Source organism: Typopeltis vanoorti, chromosome 1 (genome assembly GCF_054136105.1).
Source record: "Typopeltis vanoorti isolate ZY-2024b chromosome 1, IOZ_Tvanoo_1.0, whole genome shotgun sequence".
In the NCBI taxonomy this organism is placed as follows: domain Eukaryota; kingdom Metazoa; phylum Arthropoda; class Arachnida; order Uropygi; family Thelyphonidae; genus Typopeltis; species Typopeltis vanoorti.
In genome coordinates this window covers 48,216,017-48,232,048 of record NC_143549.1, presented here as the reverse complement: position 1 = coordinate 48,232,048, position 16,032 = coordinate 48,216,017, and the positions used below count along the sequence as shown (strand labels likewise).

The 16,032-nt window shown below is 37.5% G+C and overlaps 1 protein-coding gene across 1 annotated transcript in view; it reads left to right on the top strand.

Moving 5' to 3' along the window:
* Dna2 (DNA replication helicase/nuclease 2) overlaps positions 1–16,032 on the top strand; it is a 310,882-nt gene that overhangs the window by 127,279 nt on the left and 167,571 nt on the right. The window contains exon 8 of the mRNA XM_090416054.1: positions 15,146–15,525. Within this exon, the coding sequence (XP_090272180.1) occupies positions 15,146–15,525 (380 nt within the window). The remainder of the gene's footprint in view (positions 1–15,145; positions 15,526–16,032) is intronic.

The following is a 16,032-nucleotide window of genomic DNA, read 5'->3' as shown; positions in this document are numbered from 1 at the left end:
GGAACACTGAATGTTGGAAGTATGACTGGAAGGGGAAGAGAGGTGGCAGACATGATGAGGAAGAGGAAGTTGGACATTTTATTTGTGCAGGAGACAAGGTGGAAAGGGGGAAAGGCAAAGGAACTGGGAGATGGATATAAATTGTTCTACTCTGGAGCGAATAACGAGGGAAGAAATGGTGTAGGAATTGTGGTGTGTGGCAGAATGAAGGGTGAAATACTGGACGTGGGTAGAAGGAACGACAGGATCATGCGAATGAAAGTGGGTCTTGGAGAAGAGCGGGTGGTCGTATTATGTGTATATGCCCCGCAAGTTGGTTGTACAGCAGAGGAAAAAGATGAGTTCTGGAACGTGTTAGATGAAGAAATGAGGGAATTGGAAGAAAATGAGATGGTGATTGTCGGAGGAGACTTGAACGGGCACATAGGAAGACAGAATAGAGACTGTGAAAGGGTGCATGGTGGCCACGGAGTGGGAATGATGAACCAGGAAGGAGAGAGGGTTGTGGACTTTGCAGTAGCATTTGATCTGGCAATTGTGAACTCGTTTTTCTTCAAGAGGGAAGAACATTTGATAACATTTAGAAGTGGTAACAACAGCTCACAAATTGACTACATTTTGACTAGAAGAAAACATCTTAAGGTTGTGACAAATTGTAAGGTAATTCCAACAGATCAGGTAGCACAACAACACCGACTGCTGTGCGCAGACTTTAAATTAAGATCGAAGATAAGAACTTCTGGTTGCCATGGGATGAAGACAATTAAGTGGTTTCGCTTAAAAGAAGAGAGTGTGAGGAATCATTTTAGGGAGAGAGTGTTAGAGAGGATTTCGGATGGACTGGAAAGTGTACAAGATTGGTGGAAACATAATTCAAAAGTAATCCTGAGCTGTGCAATCGAGGTGCTTGGTGAGACATCTGGAAAGATTAGAGAGCAGAAGGAGGGTTGGTGGTGGAATAATGATGTACAAGTGGCAGTGACAGCTAAGAGGAAGGCAAAGCAGAAGTGGGATGAGTCAAGAGTGGAAGAGGACAGAGAGGTGTACAAAGAGAGAAAGCAAGAAGCCAAGAGAGTTGTGGCACAGGCGAAGGCCATGGCATATCAAGATCTGTATGATCAATTAGAAACAAAGGAAGGACAAAGAAAAATTTACCAACTAGCGAAATGTAGAAATAAAGCAGCTAAGGACATCTTACATGTGAGGCAGATCAAAGATGCTGAAGGAAGAGTATTATGGAGGGATGTGGAAATAAGAAACAGATGGAAAATATACTTTGAGGGACTTCTGAATGAGGAAAATGCAAGGACTCACAGAGGAGATGGGCAGCCTTCTGAGGGGATGGTGCAGAACATCAGTAGAATGGAAGTGACGGAGGCTATGAAGAGGATGAGGAATGGAAAAGCGGTGGGCCCCGACAGAATTCCAGTGGAGGCATGGAAGGCACTGGGGGAAGAGGGAATTGACCTGCTGTGGGACCTGTTCATGAAAGTTTGCCAACAGGAAAATATACCCGAGGAATGGAAGGAGAGTACTCTTGTTCCCATCTACAAGGGTAAAGGGGATGCACAAGACTGTAAAAATTACAGAGGAATAAAGTTGATGTCCCACACAATGAAGATCCTAGAAAGGGTTCTTGATGGTAGATTGAGGGAGGAGGTGGAGATTGCAAAGGAACAATTTGGCTTCATGCCTAGAAGATCAACAACAGATGCTATCTTTGGGTTACGACAGATGATGGAAAAATATCGAGAGAAACAAAGGGAGCTACATCTGGTATTTATTGATCTGGAGAAAGCATACGATAGAGTGCCAAGGCAAGAAGTCTGGAGGTGTCTGAGGGAGAAGAAGGTGCCGGAGAAATATGTCAGGTTGGTGCAGGAAATGTACAGAAATGTGAAGACAAGTGTTCGGACCTGTTTGGGACAGACAGAAAGTTTTCAAGTAACAGTTGGCTTGCATCAAGGGTCAGCATTAAGTCCGTTTCTGTTTAATATTGTGATGGAGGTGGTAACAGAGGAGGTGAGAGAAGATGCACCTTGGACAATGTTGTATGCAGATGACATCTTGCTGTGTGTAGATTCAAGAGAAGAAGCGGAAACTAAACTGGAAAGATGGAGAAAAGTACTGGAAGAGAGAGGTATGAGACTGAGCAGAAGTAAGACAGAGTATATGTGTTGCGCAGTGGGCGGTGGCCAGGAGACAGACCTGGAGCTGGAAGGAAATGTCATCAGGAAGGTGAGAGACTTTAGATACTTAGGTTCGACAGTGGAAGAAGATGGAGGAGGTGAGAAGGAAGTGGGATGCAGGATACAAGCAGGTTGGAGGAACTGGAGGGAGATGGCTGGAGTGTTATGTGATAAGAGGGTGCCGATCAATCTGAAAGGCAAAATTTATAGGACAGTAGTGAGGCCAGCTATGACATATGCTATAGAAACTGTAGCCCTGAGGAAAAATAACATTAGCAGGATGGAAGTAGCAGAGATGAGAATGCTTAGGTGGATGTGCGGTGTGACCAGAAAGGATCATCTGAGAAATGACTATGTCAGGGGAACAGTGAAAGTTACGAACTTAGGAGCGAAAATACAGGAGGCAAGGTTGAGATGGTTTGGTCATGTGATGAGGAGGGAGGACGAATATGTGGGAAGAAGGGTCATGCAGATGGATGTGCAAGGAAGGCGGAAGCGTGGGCGGCCAAAGAAGAGATGGAGGGAGCTGGTAGAAGAGGACTTGAAGATGAAGAACTTGGATGTGGTGACAGCCCAAGACAGGAAGGTATGGAGGAGACTCATAATAAACAGTGACCCCACTTAAGTGGGAGAAGCTGCAGAAGAAGAAGAAGAAGAAGAAGTGGCATTTCAAGTTACTGGCTTTGTAATGACTGAGTGACACATTGCAGATAAGATACAAAGGTTTGCTTCCTTTAATATTGAATGCAAAATCTTCCTCCTATTCTTGGTTAAAAATTCTGTTTTCATCTTCATATGTTTGCTTCTTACAATTTCATGACACACCATCTTCCTTCACAAAATTTTCACAGACACTTCTAAAAAAATTAAAGTGAAAGAAACAATATGCTCCAACACATCACACACATACACACACACACAAGATGCAGCTAAACTTTACAGTGCCAAATATCACACCATCATCATCATCATCAAATTCCTAATATGTACCCTCAAGGGGTGTACAGGATATGATAGTACTACCTGAAAAACTTACATCATTACTAACTTCCTATCTACAATTTTCCTCCAAATCAATCTGTTATCTGTCAAGACTCCTACATTATCAGATCTTATATTTCTATCTTCTAAGGCACTTTTTACTGTATCAATCGACCTACATTTTGTTCTTCCTTCTAGGTCTTTTTTCCTGACAACCTGGCAGAGAACACTTGTTTTGCTAATATTTCCTTTACCATTCTGTTTAAGTGAACCATACCACCTGAGATTAGCTCTGCTAATACATTCCTGGGTGCTCTTTCCTAATATCCTCATTTTTAATATGATATTGCCACTGATGCCATCTGTTCACGCCTCTAAACTTTCTCATATCCGTGGTCTCTAGCTTTGGTCAAATGTTTTATTTCTAACCCATCTCAGATATATAAATTAAAATTGGTTTGAACACTGTCTTGTATACAGCTAATTTAGTGTTATGACTGATTTCTCTCTTATTCCATATAAATTTATTCAGTTCACTTCTTACCATACCAGCTTTGTTGATTTTGATTTTGTTGTCTGTTTTCATATTCCATTTACCATCTTCATTAAAAATCATACTTGGGCAGCTGAAATGTTTTGCTTGTTCTATAGGTTCTTCATTCACAATTCAGTTGATATTTTCATTGTCTTTGCCTTGTTATTGCTGACCTTCATACCAAATTTGTTACAACAGTTATTCAATTTAGTTAGGGAATCTTTCAGACTTGTACCAGATTAAATTCTTATGTGTATTGTATAACATCATCTGCATACAGTAAAGAGCTGACATTAACATCTCCAATTTTGATATCAGGTTTAATATATATGATCCATATATATTAAATTTTATAAAGTTTAATATATGTGATCCATATAGATAATGTACATCCTTGTCTGACACAAGATTTAACATTAAACCATCTTCCTGTACTTCCTTCACTAACTGCTGCTGACTTACAACTCAAATAAAGACTAAGTATTGCTTGATATAATGTCCCATTGACACCATATAACTGTATTGTTTTGAATAGCTTTTCTCTTGACACCTTGTCATGTGCCTTTTTCCATATCTACAAAACTTAAATACAGATCTTTGTTATATTCTCATGATTTCTCAACTATTTGTTGTAAAGTGAAAATCTGATCCTGACAGCTTCTGTTTGGCCTGAATCCAGCTTGTTCTTCACCAAACTTCCCTTCCACAATCCTTCTCAACTATTTCTCAAGTATACTTGCATGACTCTTACCAGGAACACTCAGTAGGGAAATACCTTTGTAATTCTCACATTCGTCTGTGTGGTTAGCCGAGTGGCTATGCACCTCGCAACTATATGTCTGGGGAAGGAATGTCCTGGATTCGATTCCCGTCGCTGACATGAGGAGCTTAAGGATCTTTCTCAGTCATATCCAAGTTAGCCGGTCTTGGGCGTGGACAATAGGGATTTTCTCCCCAATTTATCTGGGGTTTTTCATACTGCAAAGCAGGCAAACTGGCCTTGAGAACTCAACTGCTAGATCTTGAATGAGGAATTTTTATAAAAATTATTTCATTCAAGATTTAAGAAGAATAAAATAACAACTAAGAGATTCTTGTACTATAGTAAGGAAACAAATTGTAAAAAGGGAGCATAAATGAATAACTTTAATGTGAAGTACAAAGGAAAAAATGATTTTTGTTTGTCTAAATAGAAATTCTGTTTTGTAAGTTGTAGCTATCAAAATGTATTCTATATGAAATGTATATCCAGTGTAAACAAAAGTCCAAGGGTCGCATGCTAGCCACCCAGTTTAACATGATGCTTGAGGCGAAGGCTTACGCAGAAGGCGAATTGAGCTCGCATTTCCCCAAAAAGAGTGCTCCTCGAAAAGAGTAATGACAAAACAGCTTAAGGGCACAATGGAAAGTGCCATGTGCAGATCTCTGCAGCAAAAAAAGGGTGCAACATAGATAGAATAAAGAAGGATTCGTGCAAGCTTCAAGCTCTCGAGTTTTGTTCCTGTTCTCGCTTGGACCTGAGGTTGCTGACCAATAGAAGAAATTCCTTCGATGTTGGACGGTGAGCTTTTCCCCATTAATGCTTGATGGGTACCAGACGGGCTGTGCATGAGATGTCGGCGTCCACGGTTTCAGGCTGTCAATGGAAGTCCTGCCAGAATGAGGCAGTGGAAGGTTATTTTCCAAAGGCGGGAACACTGACTATAGCGACCCGAAAAAGATCGAGACGAACGCTAGCATCGCTAAGTGCAGAGAAAGGCCTTATCGGATGAACGACATGACCTCCACATGGACGCAAACCGATGGAAGTGCAAAGTCTTATCCAACGAAAGAAGATGGACCAGGCCAGGAGAAATAGTAATCAGACACAGTGATGGTAACGTACAGAACTTTCTTACTTATTTTCCAATAGTATTAGAAGGAAAGGTGGATCAGTTTCTAGTGGAAAGGAAATTATGGACAAATACTTAGGGAACTTTGAATGACTAATATGCTTAGCAATTGGTTGGTGTTTTCATTAGACTGGTTGTCTGAAAACTTATGCTCATGTGTGTGACCAAATTAATGTGAGGAGGCTAGAATTGTAGATGGAATCTGATTTAAAATTTTGTATTGTGAATGTTATGTGTATCATTGATTAACATAGAGGCTAGAGTTGTTGATTATTTATTAGAATGTTCACTTGTATTTGCCAGTTTGATTTAGTGTTTAATTGATTAAATTATTGTGTGTATTTGAATCTAATTGTAAGTACTCTAAGATCCTAATAAACATGTTTTGTTATGTAAACCTGAGTGTTGCCTGAGCATGAGACCAACTTACCACTCAAAAAATCTGAACCTATGCGAAAGGGAATAAGAAAGGGGAATTTAGAATGTTAGAGTCACGACTGCCTTCTAAGAATTCTATAGACACTCTAGAACTTTAGTAAGAGATAGAATAGGTGTTAAGATTCTGGGGAGGTCTCTCTGAACAAGGATCCTTCTGTCCTAGGACTCTGACTGATGCAGCTTTAAAAAAAAAACAAATTTGTCATTGTCTAAAAAGGAGACGGCCCCAGAAAGAAGGTCTAGAGAATTCGCTGTTAGTTGGCGGCTGATTTTCGCTTTCATAGGAAAATTACAAAAGGGTGATTCGGAGTTTAAAGTTAGAAAATTCTGGAAGGAATAGATCACAGTATAGGGAAGGAAATTACATTAAGTAAAACATTAAGATTTTAGAGAAAGCAACGTCTTAACACAACACAACTGTGGACATAGGATACACCGGAGTGTAGGGCTGACCACCTTATCCTGTGAACAATTTAGGTCCATTAATTAATAACCTCTCGACACTGCAAGGTGAAAAAGGAAGATGAGATGAGATGAGATTTTCACATACAGTTTTATTTTCCTTTTTATATATTGGTACTATGAGCTCTACTCCAATCATCTGGAAATCATCCCTCTGTCCAGGCCTTCTGAACTATGCAGTTCAGACACTGTAGGACTTTTATACCTCCATACTTGAGCATTTCTGATCAATATCATCTACTCCATCTGCCTTTCCACATTTCGGGTGTTTGATGGCTTTCTCTACTTCAAGTATGAATATGTATTCCTGATTGCATGCCTGTTCAATATTTTTTACCACTATGTTGTCACTGATTGTTTCATTTATCATTTTTTTGAGGTAATTACTCCATATATCAAGGATATCTTTTTGTCCAATTTTCATGTCACCTTTATCATCTTTAATTCCTTTTACTGCACTCTTTTCTTCATTTCTGAGCTTTTTCAACAGCCTCCAGAATATTTTGCCAGCTTCATGATATTTATTTTCTATGTTCTTACCAAATTTTCCCATGACTTTTGTTTAGTTAGTTTTACACAGTATTTAGCTTTCTGGTGAAAAATCATAGGAAAACTACATATGTTTTGTGCGATAGTAAAAAGTTCATTTACGATGAAAATTATTCTGCATTTATTGTGAGATATACATTGATCATGTCATATTAATGAGAGAAATATTTTCTTTTAAGAAAGTTGAGAGATTCAGCAGACTTATCATGTCGTTATAGAGCATGTTTTACAGAAAGCCGTATTTTTCTTATATAATGCTATAGTGAAACTATTTGGATGCAGAACAAATGGAAGTAAGATTGGAGAGAGAGAGAGAGAGGTCACAAATATTGGCTGTTTAGCTTCTGTCTATTTAAGGAGGAAACATAGTTATCATTGTTATTTACATTAAAGTGTAGTATACTGTAGATATTGCATATATCGCATTACACTAATACAATACCTACTCAAAAAATTTTAAATATATATATATATATATTATTATCATTATCAGAGATTTCCAGGGATCTGAAGATACATTGAGGCAGTCCATAGATCACCGACACCTGATGTCATATCTTCTCTTTAACTCATTTGCATTGGATACACTCACCACTTCAATGAGCAAATTTTTCCACATCACTCACTGCTCTGTACAGAAAAATCTAGATTTTTTTCTCGCCCTTCTCTTAGCTGCACACAAACTTAACTTCTGTGGGGGCCCATTGTCATCTTGCCACATTTTATATAACAAAAAATTTCATTAGTGGTAACCTTAACACTTTATAGATCTTTATCATATTCCTCCTCCCTCATGTTTCTCCTGCTTATCAGTGTCTACAATCCACATACTCTCAATATTTGTCTTTGTAATCTATATTCCATAATTCTGATATCATATTTATACTTATTTTGCACAGCATCTTTATCCCCTACAAATCCAGGAAACTAATCTTTGCACAGATGTGGTAATATCAAGGACTTGTAAAGAGGCAAAGTTACTTTATTTCACATCAATGTTTGTTTCAGCATTACAAAGGTCAAATTGTAATTTTGCAACATAACTCAGAACTTCAGTTGTCTGTCTCTCACAACTTCAAGATCCCCAAACCCATCAATTTCTTGTAATATAATCCCACCAATACTATATTGTTGGAAATCTCTTCACACCAAGGTGCATAGCTTTACACCTACTAACTTTGAAATGATAGCCATTATCATTCGTCCACCTTTCAACCTATTCAGATCATTCCATTAGTGCTGCAGCAGCATCCCTCATGAGTGCAAAGATGGTATTTCTGTCTGTTGATCTGAATATTTAAGTAGATTTGACAAATTTAAATATACTCTCACCTTGGAATAAAAACGATGGCATAATAAGATCCTCTTGAACTTTTTCAGATCATATTTTCCACTGTTCTATATTTAGGTATAAATATAGAACAGTTATATTTAGGAGAAATATAGGAAAATTATAACTGTTCATTTATACTTACAAAATTCAGATAATATGTCAGTTTTGTGAAAATGCCTTTCTTTTTTCTCATCTTTCAGATGTAAAATTCACACTCTTGAACTAGATATGCTGCTCTCCTTAGTTTCAATTAAACAAAAGATCTAAAAGTAAATAAAGCTTAGTGCACTATAAAGTGCTGTGTATATGTAATTTGGTTTAATGCTCTCTACATGCCAGTGGAGTAGTTGTTCCAGAATTAGTCTTTAACTTCTTAATGAGATGTACAAAATTGATCTGTATTATTCCTGTGTTTAACCTTCAAATCTGTGCTTAATTTCATTTAATTAGATGCTGGTTATAAAGTTAAGCACATGTAGGTAACCACTGGATACTTACAATAAACCTTCATCTTATATGTATAATCATGGGACTTTTATATCCCAGTCTGTGAACAAAGAGTTCAAAAAACAAAAATAGAGTTCTACTGAACTTCAGCAGTTCATTAGAACTCTATCAAGAACTTCATAAATGATCTGAAAATATCTCTCATTGCTCTACTTACTTTCTACTTACATTGCTCTGATTACTCTAGGATACTGATTCTCTTTAGTTCTACTGTTGAAACCAAAGAGACCCAGTTCTCTTTGTTTCCAGAAGTAGTATCTAATACATCTAGTTCAGCAGGTGCACTGGATTCTCTTTACAGCTAACTTCAGTTAGCTTTGCTTATTATTTACTTCATATTATATTTCTTTACATCTTAATCTCTTCATATATTATAGAAAATTAATTGTTAATTTAATTGCACAGTATTCATTTGCATGTTATTTAGAATCTTAATTAAGAATTAATGATTTTCTAGTGGTTGATTAAGGGTCAGATGAAGATAACTTGAGGGGGGGGGACTTCCATCACATTGCATTTGTAAGGAATACAGAGAACCAATCCATTGTCCTATATTTATCTTCTTGCGATGTACCGAGTTCTTGGGTACCTAAATAATGATAGAAAGAAGAAGGAGCTGACTGTTTAAAACTTATCTGACCAAATTATTTTTTGTCTTAAACCACAAACAAACATGATGGTGCAGCTGAGAGTATTACTAAATTAAACAAGGGCCAGGTCTTCAATGTTTTCTTCAGAGAACAAGGATCAGTGTTACTCAATATTAGAAATGAATAAAAATAAAGTGTAGCTAGTGAAGATATGACAGAAGTACCATACTGACATAAAATGACAATTACTGAGATGTATAAATCAGGTGAGATATTTCTGATTAATAAATGTAAGGTGATCTCTTCCGTTAATCAGGGTAAGGAAGTAACTAAAAAATTAAACACTGGACATGACAGTAAACTGATTGAATTTGAGACAGTTTCAGTTAGTTGTATGAGCAAATTTCAAAATGGCAAAATGAACAGTGAGACTTGTGTCTCTAGTTTCACAGAAAGTTTTAATAGCACCTTCTGTGATAATAGTTTTTTGGGTCATTAGAGAAGACATCTGAAAAGCTAGTTGTGAAGATCTAAACCTAGGTGAGTTTAGACTCAAATATACAAATATTATTGAATCAAAAAATGAATGTTTGAGTAGGTGTGGGGTGGCACCAAGTCCAAGTTACTGTGACAAAATTTGAACAAAACATTGTGATGTTATTTGAAGAATAAAAAGAATTCAAACTCTTTGGTAAAGTTAGAGACAATTCTGTAAATTATGTTGAAAGTTACTGCCAAGTATATCAGCAGGTGTCCTGAGAGGAATACAGAGAAATGTGTAAGAAAGCTATGATATATGTAGAAGTAGCAAAACAGAAGCCATAGGAATACTGGTAAAAACAATACTTTTATTATAGTATTGTTAATAATAAAACGAAACACAAAAAAACACTTGCAACACCGACAAGTGTGTTGGTGTGACACAAGTCATTTTCACAAGGTGTAGGAAGTTTGTTCTGTCCTTTCTTTTATTTGTGGGTCTAAAATGATAGCACCTGATTATATTTCTGGGATCAAAGTTGCATTTTCCTGCTAACTTTACTAATGTCATCTTTTAGCGATTCATCGGTTTTCATTGGAAAGTTCAGAATGATGGCATTGAATTTCTGTTTTTGGTCTCAATTGAATCAGGCACTATTGACACAATGAAGTCATGGAGTTCATTAACATGAAATTGTTGGGGGGGGGGGCACTTATGTTGCAGTGTTGTAGATCTAGACCAAACATTTGATTGGATTAAAAACCGATCAAAACACTAATTATATAGTGTAAATGGAATGTACAAAGTAGTATATAGCCTATACGTAAATTGTAAGTCATTTAGAAATGAGTGATGTAAAAGCAAGATATAAGCATGGGTGCGTACTAACTCTGCTGCTATGCACATTAAACTGGATATCAGCATTGGAGATATACAACTGAACTCTGTTTTATGCAGATGATAAGAGAAGGAGGTTAGGAGACAGACTTGGGAGAAGCGGGATGACATCAGGTAATGCTGAGCCCAATGGAGTCTAGAGGGGATAATGCTATGTATAGAAACAGCGGCATTTTTATGCTTTATACTAATGCCAAGAGTATCCGGAATAAAGGAGAGGAAGTGGTGGCAATGATAGTATCAGCCTGGCCAAAGATTATTGGGATCACTGAGACGTGGACGTTTCTGTGAATGCTGTACAGAAAAATGCTGTACCCTGCTACTTCTATTCCTGAAGAGGATATAATAACAGGAATAGAAGTAGCAGGGTACAGCATTTTTCTGCAGGATAGGAAGGGAAAGTGGAGTACTGCTTATGATAAGTGACAATTTATGTCCTCTAAGAGTGGAGGCTTTGGAAGGCAGTGACACTAATGATTTTGAAAGCATATGGTGTGAGGTAGAGGTGGGCAAGACAGGATATTTAGTGGAGTGTTGCTACAAACCAAGGAGCACAGAGGGTGGGGACCAGGAGATGTTTAGACAGTTGAGCTTGGCAAGTGCAAGAAGAATGATTGTTATGGGAGATTTTAACTACAGCAGTATAAATTGGGGAGAGGAAGATGCATGTAGCAATAAGGAAATGGAATTTCTAGAATTTTTGAGGGACAAATGTCTTAGGTAACAAATGTCTTAGGTAATAGAGGGAACAAGAGGTTCAAGAGTTTTGGATTTGGTCATAGCATCAGAAGAGTTGATAATAAGATAGATGACATCTCTCCCACCAGTTGGAGAGAGTGACCATGTGGTTTTGACTTGGAAGAGATGTGGAATTATAAGGCAGGTGATTATAATAATCTTAGATATCAACTTGGGGAAGTTTCATGGAGGGAGGAATTGGAAGGCCAGGATATCATTAGTGCTTGGGAAATTGTGAAGGAATATTTGTTAGCAGCAATAGCAAGCTGTATTCCATAAGTGAAGATGAGGACACAATTTGTGCAAAGTGGATGACAAACAATATCAAACAGGAACTTTAGCTGAAAAATAGGTTATGGAAGAGGTATGAGGAGAGGGGTGGAGAGCAGATGCATGAAGAATACAAGACTCAGGCCAGGAGAGTGACTAGTATGGTAAGGAAAGTGAAACTGGAATATGAGAAGAGATTGGCTCTAAGATCCAAAGAAAATCCTAGGGAATTTTTTAGCTATGTGGCCAGTAGGAGGAGAAATGATTGTGGAAGAATGACACTGAGATAGAAATGGGAATAAAGTGACTGGTGCAGAGGACATAGTGGAATTGTTCAATGAACACTTTATTGAAGTAGTTCATCCTGAAGGAGTAAATTTTAATATTAGAGGGATAGGGCAGGTTCGAAGTTTAGAGGTGCAGGAGGATTAGGAGGAGAGTTCCAAATACTAAGTATTCTGGATGTTAGTAAGTCCTTTGACTGGATAGTATTTTACCACGAGTTTTGAGAGAACGTGCTAAAGAACTGACAGCTCCTTTGACCTGGCTTTTCAATGAAAGTCTGGCTACGGGAAAGGTGCCAGACTTTCCCGTAGCCAAGGAATGGAATGAAAGGAAGGTAAGATAGTGCCATTATATAAGGGTGGTAGCAGACTAGAAGTGTCTAATTATAGGCCAGTTTGTGTGTCATCAGTAGTTAAGATCTTGGAGAAATTAATGAGGGACCATATACAGCATTGGGCAAATGAGGGTAATGTTATCTGTGGGAGTCAACATGGATTTGTGAGGGGGCATTCTTGTTTTTAGCAATAGGCTAGCCTTTTATAATAAAGTTACAAAAGCAGTAGATGAGGGAAAGGCATATACTGCCATTTTCTTGGATTTAGCAAAGGCATTTGGCAGGGTGCCACATGATAAGCTGATATTTAAGTTGCAGCATATGGGTTTGGATATCAGGTTGGTCAACCGGATTCAGAATTGGCTGTCCGATGGGTATCAGAGAGTTGTGTATGGTGGGGCAGAAGGTTACAAGTGAGGTTTCCACAGGGCTCAGTACTGGGGCCTATATTGTTTAACCTTTAGACCAATGACATTGTCAGCGGATTGCAGGGGCATATTCAGTTGTTTGCAGATGATGTGAAGCTGGGAAGGGTTATTAGTAATAGTGCAGATGCGGTAGCCCTGCAGGAGGATTTGAATAAGCTAGACAGATGGGCAAATGACCCGCGGGGGATATCGGCTTAATGCAGCAAAATGTAAAGTCTTGAGGTTTGGGACACATCGATGGGACACCTCATACTCTATTGGAGAAGCTGAACTGGAGGCAGTAGGGGAGACAAGCGATCTGGGGTTGGTGATTGATAGAAACCTGAAATTCAGGGGACATACTGCAAAGGTGGTGAAGGTAACACAGATGATTGCTGACATTCTTAGAAGTACACTGATCTGCAGAGATAAGAGGTATCATTCCGTTGTATAAGACCCTGATCAGACTACACTTAGATTATTGCTCACAGATTTGGTCCCCAGGATTTGAAGGGGATAAATTAACTGGAAAGGGTACAGAGGCTGATAACAAGGATGGTTTCAGGATTGTACAATGATAGTTATGATGATCGGCTGAGGGAATGTAGACTACAGAGTTTGATAGATAGAAGAAGGAGGAGAGGTGATATGATTGAGACTTTTAAACTGTTGAGAGGTGGTTACAGGGTTGACATTGGTCAGTTCTTTTGTTTGGTTGAACAGTGGGAAGGAGGATGACAAGGGGCCATCCCTGGAAGTTTCAAAAGGAGGCTGTGAGCAAGAGGGTGAGGAGTGGTTTCTTTGCATGGAGGGTGGTTGAACAGTGGAATGCATTGCCTGATAGAGTGGTGAGAGCAAGAACAGTCATTGAGTTTAAGGAGTGGTATGATAGACTTTGTGTTTCCTAGGAGGGACCTCCCATGATGAGTCTTCATAGACTTTGTGTTTCCTAGGAAGGACCTCCCGCGATGAGTCTTTTGACTCCATGGAAGCCTGAATAATAATAATATTATTATTCAGGCCTGGTATGAAAGTTTGTGGATTTATTTAAAAATCCACAAACTTTCATGACTCTTAAGTAAACTGAATAATTGCTGTAACATGGTAATAAAAATCAGCTATAAAAAAGATAAAAACAATGAAACTAGGCAGGAATATGGAGCAGCTGCATTCTCAGTAGAAAATGTACAGAATAAGTGAAATATTTCTGCTATTTAGGCAAAAATTTTAGTGAAGATGGAAAATTAAATATAATGAATTAGTTTTCAGCTTCTTAGAACACTTATTTTTATTTTTTTCACAATATTCAGATATCTAGGGTAGGTCAGACTTCTTTTAATAACCTAGGTAACAACTTTTATTATAGTATTGTTAATAAAAAAAAAAATGATGAGGTTATGGAGTTCATTAACATTGTTGGGGAGGGTACACTTATGTTGAAGTGCTGTTCATCAAGGATTCAAAACTTGGCAGTTCAAGGGATTGCAGTAGTTCTTAAAAGTGTGTTGTGGTTGTGAGAAAGGGAGGGAGGAATCTGTATTGTACTTTTCATCTCCAGATGGGAGTCATGATCCATGTTTAGGTTGTATCATTTGAAATGATACAACTTAAACATAGATCATGACAAAAATGATACAAATGCTTTTTTTTTTTTTTTTTTTCCGCGTATATTCTGGTATTTAGCAAGTAAAAATCTCAAAAAAAAAAAAAGTCACAACTTTAGACAGAGAGGTTATTTATAAGGCTGTGATTCAGTTGCATCTTGATTATGTACACAATTGGGGACCTGGAAGTGGTGGAGAGGATTCAGAGATGAGTGAACAACTGGTAACAGGAGTCTGTAGAATTCTCCCTGGGAGAATAGTTTTGTAGGTGAGGGGGGGTGGTTGCAAAGTTTAGCTGCTAGGCAGATAAGAGGGAACATGACAAACGCATAAGTTATTACAGGAGTTCTAATAAGATTAATGCAAATGAAATTTTTCAGTACATAATACAGGTAAGAACTGGAAGTTATGTAAGAGTGTGGTTAATAAGGGTGTGTGAACTAGATCGTTGCTTAAAGTGGTGAATGAGTGGAATGGATTGCCAGAATTAGTTGCAAGTTTAAGGAGAGGTATCATGAGTATTGTGGATCTCCCACAATGAGTCTTCTGACTACATGGAAATACCCATATAATTAATAATAATAAATATAACTGTGATTTTATAATAATAAACAGCATTAGATATATAGGTAAATATATGTTATCACTTATAGGTTTTACCCCTGGAATTAAAAACTGGTCGCCCATCATTTTCAGCTGAACACCAAGGACAGGTTACTCTTTATATGATGATGATGATGAATAAGTATTCATCAACTCTTAGTGAGGGGCTTTTGCTTTATCTTAAAGGTGGACCAAAGATGAAAACTGTCATTGCAAATTATAACCAACAAAGAGGATTGGTTCAGCTTCGAAATGAATTGGTACATCATTCTGAAGCATTTTCTGCAGTGAATGAAAATTACTGCATTTCACAAAAGAAACTGAATGAACAGAATTTCTCTAATATTTTAGGAAGACTTCCCAGTCCTATAAGTAATATGAAGTCATGTTCAACATGTTCTTATCTTCTACCCTGTGTTATATATCAGAAGTAAGTGAATATAATTTATTAACTAGTTGTGGAAATATTACTAGTTCTATGCTAATTGCTACCAGTTAAATATTGCTGTTTAAAAGGAGGAGGGAATGCAGACTGCCTTTTTTTTATCATAAAGTTAAAATGAATTAATTAAATAAAATAAATAAAAGTTCAAGCCATTAGGAAAAAGAAAACCAGGATGTCCTCTTAAACGATTCAACAATGACTTCTAAGACCGGAACAGGCCACTCTAGGCCTAAATCCTTGATATGCATGATGATGATAAAAGTTTACTATGAATTATAGTGAACTTTTGTATACTTTACAAGATATAATAATTAAGAAAATAATAAAACTTTATATAAGTTGTTTTTATCATTAATTTTTAGGATATTTTCTATATAAAAGCTGCAAAAATCTAAAATGCATAACCCAGACCACATGCTTTGGGTTATACATTTATTCATGTGCTCTACCTCTCAAGTGTATATGTGTGCTTTTGCTTTCTTAGTCTAGTTT